Here is a 21,315-nt window from a genome sequence, read left to right on the forward strand (position 1 = left end):
GTATGCTTTGAAATAAAGTTTCATGGAAAAATTCATATACATAACTGATATATATTAGATGTTGTTGAAAAAAATTAGACTATTGAAATACATTGTTTTCGGACCTCCATTTTCCAAGACAGGACAACAAGATGGCGTCGATGGGAGAAGATCGTAAACTCCAAGAAATGGAGGCCGAAATGAACAGGTACCAGTTCATTTATTACATCTCCATGGGTCTGATTGCGAAGACGTTATTGTTTTCGATTTAATCATTCATTAAAATGGACACTTGCCATTAATTACCAAAGGGTTTTTCCATACATGGGGGTAGCAGTAGGTAGTACGAAAATCGAAATTCATGCGTTTCTGGTAGGTACACTGTGGAGACGCATGAAAGCATGAAAGCAAAGGCCTCAAAATAATGTTTTAAAAAAAGTAAAGAGGCAACTAGCCTTCGCATCAACCCCGATGCGGAAGGTTTCAAATTCTTATCTTACCTCTCATCTGCTCAACTCACACACTCCAGGCTGTAATTTGCAAAGACGACCAGTTTTCGGTCGACAGGCCCATGAGTAAGCTGGGGTAGCGCTAACACTCGCCAATTTAGCCAAATGCTAACACTGACTTAAATTGGCTAAAGAAAAAGGGCTAGATTTGACATGTTTTAGCCAAATTTTAGCCATGATCTTAATAACAAATTGACAAAAGTGTGGTGATATGGCTAAGCGAAAAAAATTGCAAGCGCTACCCCAGGTAAGGTACGTTTTATCATAATATACTACTGGGGCGATCTACATAAAGTGGCCAGTACAGCGAAACACAGTGCAATGCACCAAGAAAACCAAATCCAGTTGCAAGTTAACACAGGAAAGGTCATTCTCAAGCAAACAGGTCTACTTTATATATATATAAATGTGAAAAGATTGTATTACAAGAAGGTTAAGGTGGCAATGTACCCAAATATGGCTAAAAATCGTCATTTTGGGTTTTTATGTGTAATTATTGAATAAATCTACCATTCAATTACTAGTACGAGAAAAGTGCGACAGTGTTTTGAATATTCGTGGGATTTGGCAGGAATCGCACGAATATTGTCAGGAATTCAATACTATTTTTTGGAATCAGGAGTTCGTGGCCAAAATCTTGAACAGCTCAAAATTTTTGCCATGAATTCCCGATTGATCAAGAATTGCAAGAACTGACTACGATTATATACGAATCTGCTAAGAACTTCACGAACTGATTACGATTCAACCATGAATCCTGAAATTTGTCAATTCCTGGCAATTCATGGGATTCGTGGTCTATGTGAAATAGGGGCATAACATGACCGTTTTTTCGAACCATTTTTCGCTCGGCGAATGTGGACAAGACTGCCTGCGATGCTGCTATTGTGTGCACATCCTAGAGCGCATCCCTAACACTTGTCCCGATGTCAATTGAGGTGATTGGTTGAGTGGTTAGAGCTTACTTGATTGCCTGTCATTCTTCTGGCAGTGCTAGTGTTAACTCCTTGAAGATACTAACAGGAGGTGAGATTGATACAAACTTAAGATTTTCTGACATCCAAATGCATGCAAACAAGCTAATTTCATCCGGCAATAGAGTACCATCTTCGCGATCGTCAGAACGATAACAGGTAAAGCTGTCAACAATTTAATTTGCTATTTTGGACAATTAACCTCCCTGAAAGGGTTTTTGCTCGTTTTCTCCGCTTGCAAGATTGACGAGATAGTGTTATCGGATCGAGCTATAACTGTCTACCTGTACACCTGAGTGAGACCAAATTCACCATGCTAATTAAGAAAAGTATGCACTAAAAGTGCTTTTTAAGAAATTTTGGTTTGTCCTCTCTTTTCCAATTTATTGACTTTGAAAGTGAAAATTCCTCAATATTTTGATGTAATTTCACGTTTTTATAGATGAAATCAACAATAAGTCTCTAAAGAAAAATCCCTGACTCCATTTTGTAGTTCTTTTTTCAAGTGTTATAATACCATTAAAAGCATGTTTATAGCTGTCCAGGTGCCTGAGAAAATCAGGTGTTTAAAAGTGGTGTTTTTGTCCCCAAAATCCCAATATTAAATCACACGATGAAGTTGAAGCTGTGTTCCAAGCATAATTAGATGTTTTGAAGATACATTAAATGAATATGACAGGAATTAAAAAGCTACAACCTTTATTTTAAGAGAAAATCTATAACCAACATTGCCACCTTAAGAAGGTTTATAAACCAAGGATTGTATTTTGGATGGAACATTTTAACCAAAAGGAATCTATTCTGAAGGGGAGGAACAGTGGGAGGGGGGGGGGGGGAGAGAATAATGGCCCATGAGAGTATCAGTGCAAGGATGTGTAGGGATTTAACCATCCTCCTGACATTAATGGAGAGCAAAAAAGGAGGGATGGCAAAAAAAAAAAAAAAAAAAAAATAATAATAATAAAATAAATAAATAAAAAAATGTTTCCTAAATAAGTTGCTTTAAAAAAATGACATGTTACTAGCAAAAAAGGAGGGATGGCAAAAAAAAAAAAGAATAAAAAATATTTCCCAAATAAGTTGCTTTAAAAAACTGACATGTTCGTCAAAAGGAGAAGACCAGCTGATATTAGTTCTTTGTCAACACAGGTCAGTTCCCAATACAGAAGTTGAGAAGTGCAATGTAATGTAATCCCTAATGTAAAGGAAACCCACACTTGGCTTTCACTTTGGTCGGTGATAAGAACTTTGGTCAGTGATAAGAGTAAAAACTAAATGAAATGATCTTTACAATATCTGACTAGACAACCATAGTGTCCAAAAAAAAATAATAAGTAGAATGAATAAAAATGAGGAAATAAATAAAATGAACAAACAAATAAAAATAGATAATTGAATAAATGAAAAATTAAATGATTAATGTGATAATAAGAAGGAATAAGATAAAAATGCAATGAAATATAAGAGAGAGAGAGAGACAAATTGATGTTCCAAGGTAGATTAAAATTTTTTCCCCTACTAGTAAACCAATTCCAACCATGCAGTGCTTTATTTGTATTTTCCCTCAAATCAAATTTTGAGACAGAATTTCTTAGTATCATGTATATTTGGCAAACATTTATTTGAAAATGAGCCCCTGTTGGATGTCCATTTTTCTGGTCAAATAATCAAGTACTAGTAATGCATTCATGTTATAGTGTGGAGTACACATTTACTATTTAAACTGCAAATGCTGGTAAATAAGATTTTACAAGATGCTCAAAAACAGTGGAAATTCAGGCTAGGAGGAGAGATTTTCTTCTGTTTTTGGCATTCTTTATGATTTTACTATTAAGCATCATGTAATATTGCATCAAAATTGACAAATTACCCTATTATCTGCATCATTATATCCTGCTATTCGACAATGTTGCTTCCTTGTTTAATATACTACATTTATAACAAACCAGGATGTTGATATATCAGGTTTGAACAGGAGATCCAGTCCCAGCCAGGCGCGGGGGGGGGTCCTGCACCCTCCAGGTTTATATACTACATAATGAACCAGGATGTTGATATTTCAGATTTGAACAGGAGATCCAGTCCCAGCCAGGGGCGGGGGGTCCTGCACCCTCCAGGTTTATATACTACATAATGAACCAGGATGTTGATATTTCAGATTTGAACAGGAGATCCAGTCCCAGCCAGGGGCGGGGGGTCCTGCACCCTCCAGGTTTATACTGGGCTCCAACACCTACAGCAATGTCCAGGCCAGGTTGAGTGCCATTGCCAACCCAGGACAGAGCCTGGACCCTCCACCACCCCCTCCACAGGTGTTAACATCTGGGAACTCCTCACTACCCTCAGCTACTATACAAGGTATGGGGAGGAGTCTAATCAATTTTCATTTAACACTTGTTTCGATAATTATTATCTTGATAATGAATTCATTCTACACTTGTTTTGATAATTATTTGAACTAATTATTTGGAATTATAAATTTCCACGGTACAATTTGATTTGGTTAGTTAAACTTTAGTGTTGATTCAAAATTTTTGAATTAGTTTTATTAGTTGGCTTGTTGTTGGAAAGGACATACTGACTTTATGATTGATTGAAAATGATGTAACTTAAGAAAAATAAGATATTAGATATTAGAATTTGGCGTTTGAAAATTTTTCTGGACATATGGTATTGCTATTTTTAGATTTGGAATTTTTTGTTTTTCATTTCTGAAGATTAAAGGCAAAGTGATCTTTAATTCATTTTTTCCTCAGCATTAACACAGCTCATTGTTATGCTTGTAGGCATTGCAGCTGCGCCTCCACCTCCACCTCCTTCGGGCCCCCCTCCTCGCCCCCCTCCTGTATTCGTACCTCCACAGCTGCGCCAGAGACCCCCTGGTATGAGGCCTCAATATGGACCTCCACCTTCACAGCAGGGGAACATGAGACCCCCTTTTAACCCTGCAATGGGCTTTCCCCAACGGGGGCCTCCTCCACGCATGCCACCCCCAGGGTACCCCCCTGGCATGCAAGGACCCATGGGGGGCCCCCCAGGCGGGGGATATTATGGACATGCACACCCAGGCCCTTCTGTGCCTCAGCACCCTCCAAATGCTGCTACTATTGAGAAGCCAAAAGTTGTGTACAGTGCCCCTCCAGTGAGAAATGTTCCAAAGACAAACAACAGTATTAATACAGCTGATACAGGCAGTGCACAGGCTGAAAAACCTGCCGACGAGGAGGTTGGGTCAGTGGTGCCTGGGATACAGGTCAACGTGCCCGTTGAGGAGCCTCATTTCCAGCAGGAAGGGATGGTGCAGAACGTGGATGGCGAACCTATGGACATGATGACGGTGGCGGCACAGCAGACAAAGAAAGATAAGAAAGAGAAAAAGAAAAAGTTTTTGAGAACGGCGGCTGGTGATGTGTGGGAAGATCCGTCTCTGGCAGAATGGAATCCAGGTATGGGGAGGTGACTTAAAGGCTCACAAGGTGCTTTGCTAGGGTAAAATAATGCCTCATTTCACTTTACAAATATGAGTATATAGTAAACGAAGACAATTTTATTATAACATGGGCACATGGCTAAAAAAACTGAAGGAGGAGAAGGGGTCACTTTCAAAGTTAATTTGGGGGGAGGTATAGACTACTGTTGCCTCAGTGATATGCTGTTGCACCTTCATGTTCGCAAAGAAAAAAATTACCGCTGAATTGTTTTACCAAATTTTGAACAACTTTTGTTTTTTATGTTTTTCCAGATGACTTTAGGATATTTTGTGGTGATTTAGGCAATGAGGTCACAGATGAAATATTGGCAAGAGCTTTCAACAGGTGAGTGAGGAATAATTTGTGAAGATCCAAAGAAGACATGTAGCACATAATTACTAGTAAAAAATGAAAAAAAATTGGAAGATTACGGAATTTGATTTGTGGTGTAAGTGTACATGAAAGTCATGGAAATCTGAGATAGTCTAAAATGAGGCTTTTGACACATCTAAAGTATCTTTATATTCGTGATCACCGCAGTTGTTTGAAATTTACTTCACGTTCACCACTCCACATTTTTAACTTTTAGGTTTCCAAGTTTTGTGAAAGCTAAAGTGGTGAGAGACAAGAGATCAAATAAGACCAAAGGTTTTGGTTTTGTAAGTTTTGGGGACCCTAATGACTTTGCCAGGGCCATGCGAGAGATGAATGGTAGGTAGTTTACGATATTACGATACAATTATTGACTTTGGCTGACATCATTATGTTGTCTAGCAGACATGGTTATATTGATATTGATTGACTGGTCACCTAAAAGTGAAGGTGAAACATGCTTTTTCATTACTCGTTACACACTTTACAAACACACACACACACGCGCCTGCCATAAGACACCATTGCACATTGTGAGATCGGATAGAAAGATTGGTTCACCACACAGTGATTTCATTTTATTAAATCATTTGCCAGCCTTTCTGTGGACAAACAAACAGCAGCTGTCCATGTAATACTGCCTTATCAATTATTGAACAATAAATTTAATTTAAAACTGATAAAGTCTCCTTCTGCCATCTGATAGTTACAGCAAAGTTCACATGCCCCAATTCTTAAGACATGAGTGTTATATATTATTTTGTCTATCACATAAAAACTACTCATGTTCTCGTGTCATTATTGTTCTATATCTGCCTTAACATGTTGCTGCACCATAAACAAGGGCAATTAATCTAGCGTGATTGCCTTGTTTTGAAAATTAAGCTTCCTGTGGATTTAATTTGTTCGGAGAAGAGAAATAATATATTTGGCGAAAGTACCCATTACGTGTTTGATATGTCTGCTTCCACCCACTGCTACCCTGCCACCATTTGGAATGAAGTCCTTAATTGATAAACTGATTTGTGAGTATCAGGGAACATTACTTGACTTGGTGATTGTCCTTAATAGAGTATGTGCATATATAATTCATATTTTAATACCGTAACTACGACGTGTTTGTTTGGGATATATGCAGTGTAATGTTAACAATCACATTTTGGGGGCGTGATTTTGCCCATTTTTTTCCCTTATTGGAAATTGACTTTGATGCTGTCCTGAGAATAAAAGAAGGCTCAATCTGATTGAAATTCATAGTAATCTGTCTACCAGGCTTCTGCTTTTGTGCTGACAAAATTGTTGTTGCGCTTTCTTTTGTGAGAGTTGTAAACCCTTCTCTGCTGTCTGGATGAGGGAAAACCCCAGGTTTCGATCTTGTCCGTAGGAATGGTGTTATGGTATGTTGGCTTAGGGTCTGCAAATACATAAAAAAAGGTGAATTAAATTATTTGAAATGGAAAAATTTTATAAAGAATTAGAAGTCTTAAACCAATAAGATATAGAGCAGATGCTAACTAACAGTGATTCACAGCACAACATTCATTTTTCATAAGTAGAAGCAAAGAATCATTTCTCAGATTTAACAGGAACATTTTGCATCTTAGAAAAGCTAAGAAAAAAAAACTGCAATAGTGACACCAGAAAATATTTTTCTTTCACTTTAAGTTTTATTTTTGCAGTTATTTCAATTTGTTAAGCCCAAAAGCACTGAGGATGGACTCAACAGATTTAAGTGAAGTATCTTGTACTGATTACCCCAAGTGTTGCTTTTTTGAGTCAACAGCTACATAAGAATTTTGGTTTGCCCAATTTTTCAATAATGTGCACCATGATGATCAAACCTTTAGAAAAAAAACTTATTAAATCATTAATGCAACTTACTTGGTAAGTACCATTTTGGTTTGTATGTCCTGTCTGAAACTTGGAAATCAAAATATTGAGGGTTATTGCTCGCAAATGGATATGACCTTTGGTGTTCAGGACTTGTATGCAGGTGCTTATTTATGGACCCAAAGATGTCTCTTCCTGAAATGCCCCAAAGTAGACTTAAGTAGAAGATGCACAAAACAAAAATGTGTCAGTCAAAAAAAAAAAGAACACAAGGGCTTGTAGAAATAACACCAATAACAAATACATTTTATGCAAACTTAAAACTGAGATGAAAACAAGTCCTCCTGTATCTTATACTGCTTTTTGAAATATCTTTATTTTTAAAACACTTATAGTTTGAGCATAGATACTCACTGTAATATATTTAGCATTTTGACTGTACTTTTATACAAAATATTTTTATAAAATACATAAACCACAACCAAGCATGTGTTGCAGGATTGTATGCTGACTTGTATAACTTTGTTTTCAGAGCCAAAAAGTCTTATCATCCTCGTAAATTTTTTGTTTTGTAAGTTGTTTCCATATCAAGAACAAGTAATATTATTACCTCCAGTGGTACCCAAGAGGTAACTAGGATAACGTATCAGCTGCCATGGGTGATATACTGGTACTTGCTTGACACTTGAAAATGGCCGCTTACCAATGGGCCTCCAGCTACTGCTGCCTGTGTTGAAAATAAATGTAATACTTTCATGAAGCTTAGAATAAAAGTTCAAGAGCACTTGAGGCCCACTGGTTTTAAACTGAAATTGCTACAGTGTTGGCTCAGTGTGTGTGTGTGTGTGTGTGTGTGTGTGTGTGTGTGTGTGTGTGTGTGTATTTAAAGTCATCTGACCAAGAATGGCACAGTGTTTATAATCCAAGAAATACCCCACAGCAACCTGCCTATTGATTTGTTGCTAATTATATAATGTATCTGAGGAGGGTTTAGAAAAATTAGTCTCCTTAGAAATCAATCATGGCTAACTTGCACCCAGTGGCACCAAGATTAAGGTAGTAAGAGCATGAATGAAATCTTTGTTGGACACTGAAATGTCCGTTCACTTCTTAGAATAGTTCCCCATTCCAAATATATCAGTGCTCTTTATCTTTCTTATTATGGGTTGAAAAATGAGTGAAGAGGGAAATGGCTCAGAAACAATTGTGTGCATGTGGTAGCAGTTTTCCTGGATAATTGATATTGTTCAAATTTACTTTTTACTGCAAATAGCCCATTGTTTTTAATTTTAGAAATCTTCACAAGGCAACTGAATGGTTTTATGAGTTGAAAGAAAAGCACTGTTAAAATCAGAATACTCTATTCAGTCAGTGCTTAAACTCCCTCTTTTATTCCTCCCTCTCTCCTTCCCTCTCTCTCTCTCTTACTCATTCTCTCATATCTATGATTAATACAGGACTTGTTAATTGTGACTAGAAGCATATAACTCACAAGCAAGCAATAGGAGAAAGGAAATTGAATCACCACCCTATATTCCTTGGAGGATTCATGTTATTTCTATAAGAAGTCCCCACCTTCCCATCTCACAGTAAGAGGTCATGAAGTCAGAAATGGCTTTCTACAATTGATATACTGATAGATATTAAGCCTGTATGTGCAGGGGTTTGCTGGAGAAAGCTTTGCATGTGATTTAAAGGCTACTGGGTTTTTTCAGAGAAGGGTATCGAGCCGTCGAGATCGACAATCTCATGTGGTCATTCATAAAGAGAAAGGAAAACGTATCTGGTGCTGTGTTAATATGTTAAGTGAGATTGCTGTGTAATCACATTAATTACCTGAAGTGATGGAGAAATGAGTGGGCTCCTTTATTGTCTCATGTCTGGCTGAGTCTTGTCCACCGCTGTAGCTTCCTCTCTGACCACCACTGTTGGAGCTCACGGAAGGGTGCACTTGGCCATTCTTTTGGCACCCGGCCCCCCAGCCCATGCAGTGGAATATGTACCGTTTGTTACTGCTGTCTGCACCATTCATCATCACAACTTGAAGAATGAAAACATGAAGGATGAAACCTGGAATAAAGTGTTACAATAATTATAATAATTTTTGTATGATAACAGCTGTATTCCGTAAAGGTAAATTGTCTGGTTGGTTTTTTTGTGATTACAATTAGTCACCAATTATAGTTGTTGTATCATGGTACCCAGAATTCATACACACACATGCACGCACACACACACACACACAGGTGCTCGTGTATACAACGGTAAGGTGTGTACCATGTGGTTGGGAATCAGGTATACAGGATCCGGTAACTTTTCTAAAACCAAAACTTTGTTATCAGTTTTCATGTTTTCACGTACAGATGCTTCTGCAGAACACAGAATCTTATATTTCTGAGCACGTCTTCTTGGCTGTGTGGGCTCTGGTGAACATTTATATCATAACTCTTACTGTCCTGCCTACATTCTCTCTCTGATATTCATACTGCAATACTGCTCTGAAACTTATCTGTTAGTTTCTTTTATAATGTTTTTTTTTCTTCCTTTTTTTTAGTATTCAATTACATAAACATATCACGTGGAATTTGTCTTCCATTGTTTTTAGATTTGGCTCATTAGATAACTCACACCAAATTATAGTGATTTGGGGCATTGTGCGTCAGCTTTGTGCGTCATCAACTTGTCTTTAAATTTGTGAAGATTAGCAAGTGATCCAACAGTAACCAACTTCATATTTATTTTGATTTTTAATATCTCATTAAAAGAATGCCTATACTTAATTGCAATAATTTCTTTGGCATGGATTTAAATACCCAAATCATGATTCTAAATACCCAAATCACTCAAATTACTGTGATGTGTAGGCTTTAAAATTTAGAAGTGAAAGGATTGATCACTGATGAGAGAGAACCTTGTTCTCGTTAGTACTTTTACTAATGTTCATTAAGTTGAAGAAAAGTTTTGAGATGACACAGTACAGGTGCTGACAATTCTTCCCTCATTAATAGAGCTGATGAAGTCTAGCCTAAGTACAGGTGGAGTTAGCAGGGATACACTTTACCCCTGTAACCCCTCTCCCTATGCTATGGGCATGGTGCGTGATCTATTCTCAAAATGCTAAATACAGTTTTCTTTCTCATAAAATATGAAATAAGTTTTTAAAAAATAAGTATAGATATTTTTCATTGATTTCAAGCATTTAATGGGAAAATGTTTGAAGGACAAATGCAAAATCTACAAAATTGTTGGCATATTGCTATAATAGCTAAAGGTTGGGCCCTTGCACACGCACGCACGCACGCATGCACGCACACACACACACACACACTTATGATAATGGTAATAATGGATTTTTACTGAAAATTTCCACAAATGAGATCATTTCAGATTCCATAAAGACCAAACAAATTGTAAAGCAGACTTATATCATATATCAAGGATACCAGCATATGGCAATAAAACATTTATTAGTACCATAGATTAAATGAGAATTACTTGATACCCAATTTATGCTGTCCAAATGTCCAGTAGTAGCCAATGAACTCAAGAAGCTGTAGCTTCAGATTTTTTTGTCTGATATTCTGCCTTTGATTACATTGTAAGTATTTGTAAATAATAACTACATCATCAACAACAAGAAACAACAAAATTGTTTCAGCTTCCCTGGAATGCCTTCACTTTAAAAGAGTGTAAAATAAGAAAGGTACAGGATTGGAAACCAATCAATTTTAATTTTACAGTAGCTGAATATTGAATAATAATAAAAAAAACTTGAAAGATGTTTTTTATTTTGCTTTGTTTGACATTCCCACTTTCATTGAATTTTGTTAATATATAAATATATATGTCTATGGACAATTTATAGTTCAGTACGCCTTTGTTTTTCGTAAACAACCTGTTTTTATTCAAGACTTATCAAAAATCTTAAAATCTTACAATAATTTAAATTGAACATAATAAACAAAATGAAAAAGATAAATAAAGTAAATTATTCAAATAAATATTGAGTAATGGTAAGAAAATAAAGTGCTGTCAAACACTCACCTGATATGTGTGGGTACATCGTGGCTGAGAATCTCGGAATCTTATGAGATTGGTGTATGTTCTGTTCTCCTTATAAACTCTTGTGTGTAATTAATTTCTAACTGGGAGACCATTTATATAGAAAGCCTAGTGGCTGCTAGGCCAGGAGCCTGTATTTGCAAGAAGCTATGCTTGTATTTAATTGCTAACAGTGAGCACTCCCTATGAATATTTCTTTGAAGAAAAAAACAAGAGAAAGATAAATAAATAAATAAATATATAAATATATAAGTAAACTTCAAGATTGATGACAGTTGAACCAAAGAATATCATTGACTAAGGTTTGGTTTTCAACATTTTTACTATGATAAGACAAATATCCTACAGTACTACGTGTGCCATAAAACGTACTAGACAGACTGTGAAATCAGGAAATTATAGTTTCGACCTGATGTTCCCAAACACCACCTAGTGCGAGGAAAATAAAAAAAAACAGGCTGAACCTTTGAATAGAAGGAATTATGGAGAAAGGCTAGGCAGCACCCATATCACAAAGGCTTAGGATATGTGCATGTGTCCATGTAACATTAGTAACAAAGACATAAACTAATGACTCAAGATTTTGTGTGGAACTGGAGCAAAGGCACATTGTTGAGAAAAAAGTGCTTATATGAAATGGAAATATATACTGTTACAATAAATGAGTAAAAGCACTATTAGACTGAAGTAGAATTCTTATGTTGAAGGTTCAACTGTGGTTTGGCTTTTTTTAATGGGGAAATTCTAATAAAGCCTAGAATCAGTGCCTAGAACTGCAGTTGACTTGAGCTAAAGAAAATGAGAGCAAAAAAAGAGGCAATTAAAATCATTGTTCTTTGTATTCCTGTACAATTGATCAGATAATGCAGCAGGCACTGAATTGATGACTTATAGAGATGACGCTGGACACCTAGAATGTCCCAAATAAAAGGTCAGTAAGTTATAGCAGAGTGAAAAACAATTTGATAATTATATGATTAATTGTTTCTTTTTGAGGGTGTATTATTTTCATCATATGTCAAAGGCCAAGTTAAGTTGTCAGAGATGCTGTGATTGATAAACATGTTTGAGGCCTCCCTGATTTTTCTGTCCTTTTTTTTTTCTTCAAGTAAATCTTGTTAAGTTAGTCTCATGTAATTGTTTAATGGTAAAATTTTGACATATATGGAATAGATTTAATGTCAATGTCCCCCAAGACCATCACATTTTTGTTGTCTGATTGATATGTTTCCTTTTTTCTGATTGGCCAAAAAATAGGCTATGATGTCATCGGTCAATAGTGCGCTTTATCAGATCTCAAATTCATGTGTAGAAGGCCATTATAATCTATAATCTATAATAATTGCATGAGAATATGGGTTTTAATGAGGGTGATATCTTATATGTAGTTCCTAAGGTTAAAATATGACTTGTCTACCATCCTATGGCACATACCATGAACATTTCCAGGACTGGTTTCCCAAAAGAACTACAGGCTGAAAGATGGTCTTCAACTTTTTATATGTACAGTAATTGATTAAAACAGAAAAACTACTGGTCTTGCAAAATGGTAGCCATTACTTTTGTGTAATAAAACAGGCACGATATTTTAAGCGAAGGACTACTGATCAATCTTGGATCTAAATTGACTAGATTTTTTTTTTAAACTAACTGATGGGTTAAAGTTCTTTTGTGAAAAAGTTCCCTGGGTTTGGTGAGAAACGCAGCTATGTCCATGATCAGGGTCGAAGTGACTGTGAATTATTATTTCCTTCCCTTTCTTTGACATATTGTTCAATAAAAGGAATCACAGCAGAGTTAGTCATTCTGCCAAGAAAGATTCTCAAGTAACAATTTTTTGTCAGTGAAGGTTATTGATAGTGTCGGACATGCTGGCCGCTGACAGCACCATTGTAGATTGCAGCAGAAATTTATTTTAACTGAAATGATATTCCTTTTCTTCATAGAGCTTGTGGTTTTGAAAGTATTCCTATGAAAGATATTACTCGTAACTTAACCTCTGAAGCAGTAATTTAAGCATTAAATCAGAGAGGAAATGCATCCTGGAGGTAGTTTGTTGAGGAAAGAAAAATCTGTTTCTCTTGAAAGCAAATATCGAATTTTCCCCCCACCCCCACATAGAAAGTCTGCCAAGCTTGCATTTTTTTTCAGTTATACTTGGTATTACACATGAGTACGATTTTTTTTTCTTGCCCACAGATTATATAATTGAAAAGAGCAGTATCTTTGCATTGTTTCCAGTTTTTTATATTAAAATATAAAAGAGTGCTGTATAAGAGACCATTCCCACAGATATTTGGATTGATCTATCCCCCTGGGGATTCTCACTAGAGTGCTGTCAGCTTAACCAGCTTAAATGTCTGTCCTGGCTACTACAAGCTGTAAGGGGGTAATTAAACGCGCTTGGCTCTCAGAAGCTGACAGCAATTTAGCTTGAACCCCCAGGGAGTTAGGTTGATCCATATGGATCGATCTAAATCTGTGGGAACCCAGTCTTAGACATTGAAACTATTGCACTGGGTAGTCTAAACCTACTAGTTCCAACTAATTCTACATTGATTAGAATTCAGAAAAGCTGGTTATTATAGGAGTATGTTAGAAACAAGAGGAGGTGTGTTAAAGCTGTAAATCTGATTACATTCCTCAAGAGTCCTTGTGGAGTTCGCTTGAACCACCTTGTACGATAGTTTCACTGTAAACACACCCTAAAACATTCAACTGAGGGCAGAGGGTTGGCATCAAATAGCCATGGCTAACAAAGCTTATGAGTTACATTACTTTAATGTACATAAGTATTTGAAACGGGTATTTAATAAACTGAACCAGAAAAAAAGAGGTTTCTAAATTTGCAAAATTGGGCCCTGGAATTTTGAATTTATAAACTACATATTTAGCAAGAAGAGCAAATTTTTCTGCAGCATAGCGTTTGCTGCAAAGATAGCTTTAATTACACTAGACAACTGTTATAAATGGATTCCTCTTTATTTAGACCCTTATCTCTTTCTGCTTTTCTGACCTTTGGAGGCAGGGTTTACCAGGCAGAGCATGGGTAATAAAGTGTCTACTGCCTGCGGTAAAAACTAAAAAAAAAAAAAAAAATTCCGCTAAAACCTCAGTGTGTTTGTGCCTCCCTGTTTTGTGTGGGTATTTAGAGGAAGGTGTAGGAGAGCTGAACCAGAGATAACATTCACATGACTGGAGGTTAATCAATAAAAGGCACATTTATATGTAACCAATGCCTTGGTCATCACTTTTTATCAGGCTTGGAGTGATCAACACATTTTTTCTGTGGGAAGCCGGGAAGAGATGGGGGTGATGATAAAATGTATTGCTTTTGTTTCAGTCAAGCAAGATTGTGCTCATTTAAAGAAAATGGCAAGATTTTCTCATTAGATTAATTACAAGAAAAGAAAACCAAAAACATGGCCTTGTTCTTGGGCAGAATCATAAACATTTATTTACTAAATCAAACTCTTTTTGGGATTCTTTTTGTGGATTATTGGCATGTCTCAAAAAATAAAAAGTATTCTTATTTTCCTGAAAGCACAAGTCATTAAGATGTCCAGCTTGACTGTATTTCTTTCTAATTACTGCATTTTACTTTTCCAGGAAAATACGTGGGAAACCGTCCTATTAAGTTAAGGAAATCCAATTGGAAGGATAGAAGTATAGATGTGGTGAAGAGGAAAGAAAGAGAAAAGAAACGCTTGGGTTTAAGATGACCCAAAACTAAAACGGACTCTTATGTGGGAGGACAAATTTCTAGTAAACTCTTTCAAGTTTGTGACTCTCAAACTCATTCAGTCCTTTATTTGCAATGGCATGTAGGCTGAATTATGACACGTTTCACGTCAGAGGATGATGTAAAAGGTAACAAAGCAAGGCACTTTTTGTTAATGATGAGACCATGAATTAAAATATCTGACCTTGCAATAATTGTGGAACTAATGATCTATATTGTTACTGACGTCATTTGTGGTCTGAAATTCAAGATGTTACTTTTTCTTATGCCTTGTAGTAATTTGGAGAGTGTAATGATGCCAGCATATAGCGTTAGTAGGATGAAAGGCGAATGAATTTGCAGATAAAAAGACCATTAATTACAACAGGCAGACACAAAAGCTGGTTTAATGGGAAGATCTTGTTTTGAAAACCAGTTGATGGAAAACACATTAATGCTATTTATATTTTAAAATATGTATAGTGAACATAAAAAGAAACTTGTCATAACTTACAATTCTATCATATATCATCCTCTTTGGCATCATTCTAAAAGTAAAATTACATATAAACAATGTTTACTAATCTTTCATTGATGATAAAGAACAATAAACAATACATGGTTTTAATGAGATGAAAGAAATCCTGACAAAATCACTGAACAGTTTTGTAACACAGCAATTAAACCAAGGAGATTCCCAAAAAATCGAAACTGGCTAAAACAGTATTCCGTTTATTCAGACATTTTGACCACAGGTCAGTATCTTGTGTGTCCTCCCTGCACTTGGAGACATGCTGTGCACTTTCTCTGCTTGCTCTCAACCAGCTTTATGATCAATGCAGTATTGAGGGATCCTGTTCCACTCCTCCTGTTCCACTCCTCGTGCAGGACTTGATAAATCCTCTGACGAATATGTGCTGGTGGACTTCTTGGGCCACAATGGGGCCATTCAGAATGAGAGATCCAAGTATCAACTGGTCCAAGGCACAAATATGGCAGACCCTACATAAAAGGAAGACCGCTTAATCCTGTAATGGTCTCTCTGCCTCTCACACACCTCCCCATGCGCCTGGTCCAATTGAGCTGAGATTTAATTACTGTGCCCCTGCAGGAACACATTCACACCATGAGACTGAAGGAAGTCAACAAGAATATTTATAAAGTATATTGTTAAGATTCTTTTGATGCTCAGTATAGTAGAGAATGCAGATCTCTATACAGTCAAAATGATGATAGAATAAATAAAAAATTTTGAAAATACTAGGAGACATATACAGTTGTAATTGTAAGCACGCCTTTCCCTCCAGAATAACTGTCCTGAAAATTTCATCAAAATTTGTGAAGAACTTTCCCATAATATCTTGTCCATTAAAGGGATAATAACTCTTCGTTTTGGCCAAAAAATGAATTTTCCTGGAGTAAACAACAATTTTCCCATACTTACCAATGGTTAATGAATCCATTTTTACATTCAAAGTTAGTCCCTGGTTTTTTTCTAAAAAGTTTGGTTTTTTGTTAAAATCTCTTAAGAGATTATAACAGAGTACAGCCATCAATGGAAGTCACGTGATCTGAAGACAAGCTCTGATATCAGAATAATAGCTATAACTGCTGTTTTTGTGGTACAACAGAATATATTATATTTCTATGAGTTGTTCACAATGTTTTTATTGTAAAATAAAGATATCATATGAAGAGTTATTATCCCATTAACAATCAAACCAAAGTTCATGAAAACATTGTCCTCTTTGGTGGAGGTAGGGAAATGTATGTTTACATATTTATGCAGAACTGCTTGCCTGCTATTACTAAACAGATTCAGCACATCCACACTGCACTATGCCATTGATTGCATTGCCTCAAGCAGACACCACTTCTGGGTGAAAAGTGAAGAAGTGTAACGTCATTCTGGGGGTTGGGAAAGATTTGCTTAACAGGTCTCCTTTTTATTTGCAGATTGCTGCACTTATCTCAGTGGGGGACTATTTTTCAGTACACTCTGTGCTTTGACCCTGCAGGTTGTAGTTCAGTTCATTTTGCCTCATAGCACAGCACATACTGGGGGGTAGTTGCAAACATATGGAAATTGAAATGTGGGAAAAATTATTGGAACTTCCAAACCCAGGTTTTGTGGGACTTTTCTTTCTTTCTATCTCTTCCTTTTAGGGAAGTGGGGAGAAAGGGGTTAATATGACTTTTTTACTCTGTTTAGAGGGAGATAATATGGGAGTATCTTAATTCAGGAGAAGCTGAAGTAGGCAACTAAATACATTTATTAAACAGATCACAGATCCTTGGTTATAAAAACAATAACATGTTAACATATTGGTGAATGGACAGCATCATAAGGACATACAAAAATACATTAAAAACACAATGATAAAAATTCTACTTCTAATCAGTGAAATAAAGCTATAATTGTAATCATGTCTAACTTACATCTGATCACGTGTGAGACCAGGCACAATAAATATCAAAATAATTATAATCGTGCAATGCAATTATGTAAAAGAATCAACCATTTTCCCCAATTTAAAACTACAATCTCACTAAACTCAACATTATATTTTCAAATCCTCGTTACCTAGTGTTTCTGAAATGAGTAGGGCATGTTGCAATCTATATTATATCTATATCTACTATATCTATTCCTAACTCTTCCTGAAATGCATATTACTTCATTTTTAACTAAAACATTCATGCTTAACATTTCTATATCTTGCAAATTAACTTGCTATTCTAAGAAGAGGAAAATTGTGTTACCTCAAGTACAGAATTTGAGAGATATGATCTTGCTTCAGCACTTTGTTCCGAGACTCATTATCTTTGGACACTAAGGCAAAGTGGACCAAATCACATCACAATCGCAGGCAATTTCACATCAAAAAAGTCTTTATTTAAAGGTTTGACCATTTTAATGTCTGGATTGTGAAAGATAGGTAGGCGAAGCTTTGCATGATATTTAGATCTAAAAATATGAATGGGACTGTTCAAATGTGTTCAGGACACCCTAAAACTACTAGTAATTAACTCAGGACTGAAGTTATAGAAATGCCACTTGCATCTAACTGCAAATACTGAGCTTACAAAATGGAACATTGTTACAGTAACTCATAAAACTACCAGGAAAGATGCAAGTTTGTGCTAAGTTTTCAACTAAGCTAGTGCCCACAGACAAAAGGCACCAAAGTCCTTTAACAATTTTTCTACAGCGAAAAAGAAACATTGGAGGTAGCACAAAGATGCTGTCTTCTTTCAGAAAACTTCAACAATACTTTTATCCTGTAAAATGTTACATTAAAATGTTACATTAAATTTATCTAATTTATCTATCTTATATATTTGCAAACAAAACAAGCTTTCATTTTAACTCTCTTTCTTGGTGCCATTAGAATCCATTTTTCCATTACTTGCACCCTTCTTCTCCAGTTTGAGGATGTCGTAGAGGGGTCCTTCATTTGACCATGCGCTTGGCACACGGAACGATCCTCCAAGACGATCCCACAGTGTGAAAAACTGCCCATAGTTGTAATTATACAAAACATGATGATCCATATGATGTGCTGAACCGTTCACAAATGGCTTCATCTTCTCTGGGACACGGAAGTCACCATCGTGAATTGACACTGTCCATATATTTACAAAAACAAATAAAATCAGATACAAAACTTTATGCAGGGGGAACAGGAATGGGTAGATGTGGTACGGGCAGCTCTGTAGAAAGCCGTCTGCAGGGTGAAAGGCGTGGCTGGCGTAAGGTGTGGGGACTTTCCAGCGATGATGATCTTTGTGAATATATTTGTAGACTAGACGGTGGTGAAGGAAGCGATGTATCCAGTAGATGCACATGTCTGTGAAGAGGATGAATGTCACAACACTGCCTAGTAAGTAGAACCAACCTGGAGAGAAAATCATAGTTGTTCTCATTTTTATCATATTTCATATTTATTCATAGCACCCTCAACTTTAGTTCTGATGAATGCCAACTTCTTCAATTTAATTTCAAATCCCACACATGGCCCAAGGAGGAGAGAATGTCTACAAACCAGTCTGAATCCAGTCCATAAACTTTCCAGCCAAATCAGGAATGAGACTCCCATATAGTAAAAAAAAAAAAAAAAAAAGTAAAATATTTGGGTCCAGGGGCCTGGTTGGCCAATGATATTTTTGGCTCCCAAAAAGTTGAAAATCTGCGGATAGTTTGAAAAATTTCATCCCTGTTAATGTAAACTGAAACTGAGACGCATGTGGAGGGCAGTTTATAAGAACCAATTTTTTTTTTCATGCCAGCTTATGGTCTCATTTAGCAGGAGATTTGAAAATGAGAAAGCTGACACACATCAGATATCTGGAGCTCAGGGTAATTTGTTTGAAAATAATCTGGAACTATTCCAGAAATGAAGGATTCTGGTGATACTTGTTTACTACAAAACAAAGCAGATATGGAAAAATTCTATCTCAAAAACATTCAATAATGCAGACTTAAATTTTGCGAAAGCACTTTTTCTAAAATCTGAAGCCTACAAAATTACTGAAAGACAGAGTCTGAATAATATGACTTTTAAAAAAATAAGTTTATAAATTTTACTTTTAAACATAGAAATACTTTTAATAGAATTCCCATTTTGGAAAATGGTGGCGTTTTAAGCAAACAAAAAAATATAGATTTCAATATCATAACTTCTGTTCTTAGGTTAAAGGAAATAAGGCTTAAATCTACCTAATTTCATGTCTTCCACATTGTCATATAACCTGGAATACCCTTGTAACTCCAGGAAAAAAATGGCACATGTTGGCAGACTCATGTAAGGGATGGAACCCAGCGCATACTTGATTTCTTTCCACACTTGATTCTGAAGAGAAAAACACAACTTAGTTTATAACTCTAACATGCACTCTCAACACTTCTGCTTACTCAAACAATTGAGTAATTTAGCTCAAAAGCTGACTTATTTGAGTAAAATCCAACTTTTAAGCAACTGTTACAGTGTGCCTATTAAATATTAAACTTGGGACACATTTCTTATGACGACTAAACTGGTACCACATCAAACAAACACATTAAGCACAATCCAATGTCACATCTAACACAATGTGTTTGAGATCTCTACCCAACCTGATTGCACGTTAGACCCCCATTCCCACAGATATTTAGATCGATCTATCCCCCTGGGGAGTCTCACTAGATTGATGTCAGCTTAACCGGCTTAAATGTCCGTCCCACCTACTAAAAGCTGTAAGGGGGTAATTAACTTTAGTGCGCACTCAGCTCCCGGAAGCTGACAGCAATTTAGCGTGAACCCCCAGGGAGTTAGGGCAATCCAGTAGATTGATCTAAATCTGTGGGAACCCAGTCATAGAGATAACTTAGTATTTATGTTGCCACTGGGGTATTGATATTGCCACTGAACATATCAATTGATTACTAGTAATCTGTGACTTTTTTCTCAAGTTGTAATTAAAATAAATAAAAAGATGAAAATTTTGAGAGATTATTTCCAATTCAGCTCTATATTGAAGATTTGCACAGACATGCTCCTGAGTTTCACCCTCCTAATCCACCGATTACTAGTAATCACATTTGGAAATAAGGTCTACATGGCTCACTCTACAGGTAGTTAAGGGGATAACCACATTTGTCTTCAAAGCAAATTTAATCTCTTGAAACTGCTAAAGTTTTAACTTTAATTAAAACCTCAGCAAATATTCCTCAAGTCCATACCTCCAATATTTGAGGATGTTTCAAAAGCCGGTGGTCATAAATAAAATAATAGCTCAGAGAGGCTGGGATGATGTAGACGAGGAGTCCTCCAGTGTTGACCACAAGAAGAAGACTTATTATCTGACGCAAGGGGTCATCTCTTGCCCACCCTGTGGGGTAGACACTGTCCAGTACAAAGTGGTCAGCCACATCAAGGACAAGATCCATATTGCTTTATATCTGGAATAAAGAGAAAATAAAATGATTATATATATATATATATATATATATATATATATATATATATATATGTGCACATGCATGCTTTCAACTTTTACCAAACAAAACCACTCAAGAAAATTAGAAAAAAAAAAAAAAGATACGGCCGCGAAATCATGGGTGAAAAAATGTTTGCGACGAATACCTCGACGATATGTTGTATATTGCCAGACACACTGACCTGCAATTGAACTTATAACTCTATAAAAAAAATAATAAATATATAAACATACCTGGTGCTTGTTCACGGTTTTGTCAGTTACCGGATTTTTGCTGGCCTAGTTGATTTTGATATTCCTAAGGAGTTCCTTATCGTCTGGCAGCTTTCTTAACTCACACAACAATGAAATTTCTACCTGACACTTTTGACGGACCGACCGCTGTGCAGCCAGACATCAGCTCATGGTGGCGTGATGGA

At 36.2% G+C, this 21,315-nt stretch overlaps 3 protein-coding genes across 4 annotated transcripts; 1 reads left to right on the top strand and 2 right to left on the bottom strand.

Annotated features, from left to right (window-relative positions):
• The first annotated feature begins 85 nt into the window (after positions 1–85).
• Positions 86–15,493, top strand: LOC106161626 (RNA-binding protein 42). The gene is made up of 6 exons (XM_087017829.1): positions 86–187; positions 3,621–3,820; positions 4,249–4,908; positions 5,205–5,277; positions 5,522–5,643; positions 14,806–15,493. The coding sequence occupies exons 1-6, from the start codon at positions 132–134 to the stop codon at positions 14,916–14,918; spliced, it is 1,224 nt and encodes a 407-aa protein (XP_086873955.1). The 5' UTR covers positions 86–131; the 3' UTR covers positions 14,919–15,493.
• Positions 5,861–11,348, bottom strand: LOC106161628 (uncharacterized). 2 transcript variants are annotated; one of them, XM_087017835.1, is made up of 5 exons: positions 11,179–11,348; positions 8,971–9,204; positions 7,745–7,861; positions 7,186–7,224; positions 5,861–6,718 (listed from the first exon to the last, which is right to left on the bottom strand). In XM_087017835.1, the coding sequence occupies exons 1-5, from the start codon at positions 11,195–11,197 to the stop codon at positions 6,570–6,572; spliced, it is 558 nt and encodes a 185-aa protein (XP_086873961.1). In that variant the 5' UTR covers positions 11,198–11,348; the 3' UTR covers positions 5,861–6,569. The 2 variants fall into 2 exon arrangements, with proteins under 2 accessions (XP_086873961.1, XP_013394104.2); XM_013538650.2 differs by having other exon boundaries at positions 7,186–7,329; positions 11,179–11,344.
• Positions 15,494–17,172: 1,679 nt separating the features above from the next.
• LOC106161627 (lathosterol oxidase) lies at positions 17,173–21,271 on the bottom strand. Its single transcript, XM_013538649.3, has 4 exons — positions 21,131–21,271; positions 20,640–20,858; positions 19,638–19,770; positions 17,173–18,816 (listed from the first exon to the last, which is right to left on the bottom strand). Exons 2-4 carry the CDS (start codon positions 20,844–20,846, stop codon positions 18,284–18,286), a joined length of 873 nt encoding a protein of 290 aa, XP_013394103.2. The 5' UTR covers positions 20,847–20,858; positions 21,131–21,271; the 3' UTR covers positions 17,173–18,283.
• Positions 21,272–21,315: the final 44 nt, after the last annotated feature.

This window comes from Lingula anatina, chromosome 7 (assembly GCF_051362555.1).
Source record: "Lingula anatina isolate TDL-2025a chromosome 7, LinAna3.0, whole genome shotgun sequence".
Taxonomy (NCBI): Eukaryota; Metazoa; Brachiopoda; class Lingulata; order Lingulida; family Lingulidae; genus Lingula; species Lingula anatina.

What these genes read in the sequence shown, in the direction of transcription:
- LOC106161626 (XM_087017829.1), top strand. Translation starts at nt 132, where the DNA reads ATGGCGTCGATGGGAGAAGATCGTAAACTCCAAGAAATGGAGGCCGAA. An exon ending in ATGGAGGCCGAAATGAACAG is followed by an intron (nt 188 to 3,620) that starts GTACCAGTTCAT and finishes TTGATATTTCAG; the next exon opens with ATTTGAACAGGAGATCCAGT. An exon ending in TTGGCAAGAGCTTTCAACAG is followed by an intron (nt 5,278 to 5,521) that starts GTGAGTGAGGAA and finishes TTTAACTTTTAG; the next exon opens with GTTTCCAAGTTTTGTGAAAG.
- LOC106161628 (XM_013538650.2), bottom strand. An exon ending in CCTCTTGGGTACCACTGGAG is followed by an intron (nt 7,330 to 7,744) that starts GTAATAATATTA and finishes GGGGCATTTCAG; the next exon opens with GAAGAGACATCTTTGGGTCC. An exon ending in ACCAAAATGGTACTTACCAA is followed by an intron (nt 6,719 to 7,185) that starts GTAAGTTGCATT and finishes ATGTATTTGCAG; the next exon opens with ACCCTAAGCCAACATACCAT.
- LOC106161627 (XM_013538649.3), bottom strand. Translation starts at nt 20,846, where the DNA reads ATGGATCTTGTCCTTGATGTGGCTGACCACTTTGTACTGGACAGTGTC. An exon ending in AACATCCTCAAATATTGGAG is followed by an intron (nt 19,771 to 20,639) that starts GTATGGACTTGA and finishes TTTTCTCTTCAG; the next exon opens with AATCAAGTGTGGAAAGAAAT. An exon ending in TGTGGAAGACATGAAATTAG is followed by an intron (nt 18,817 to 19,637) that starts GTAGATTTAAGC and finishes TTTTCTCTCCAG; the next exon opens with GTTGGTTCTACTTACTAGGC.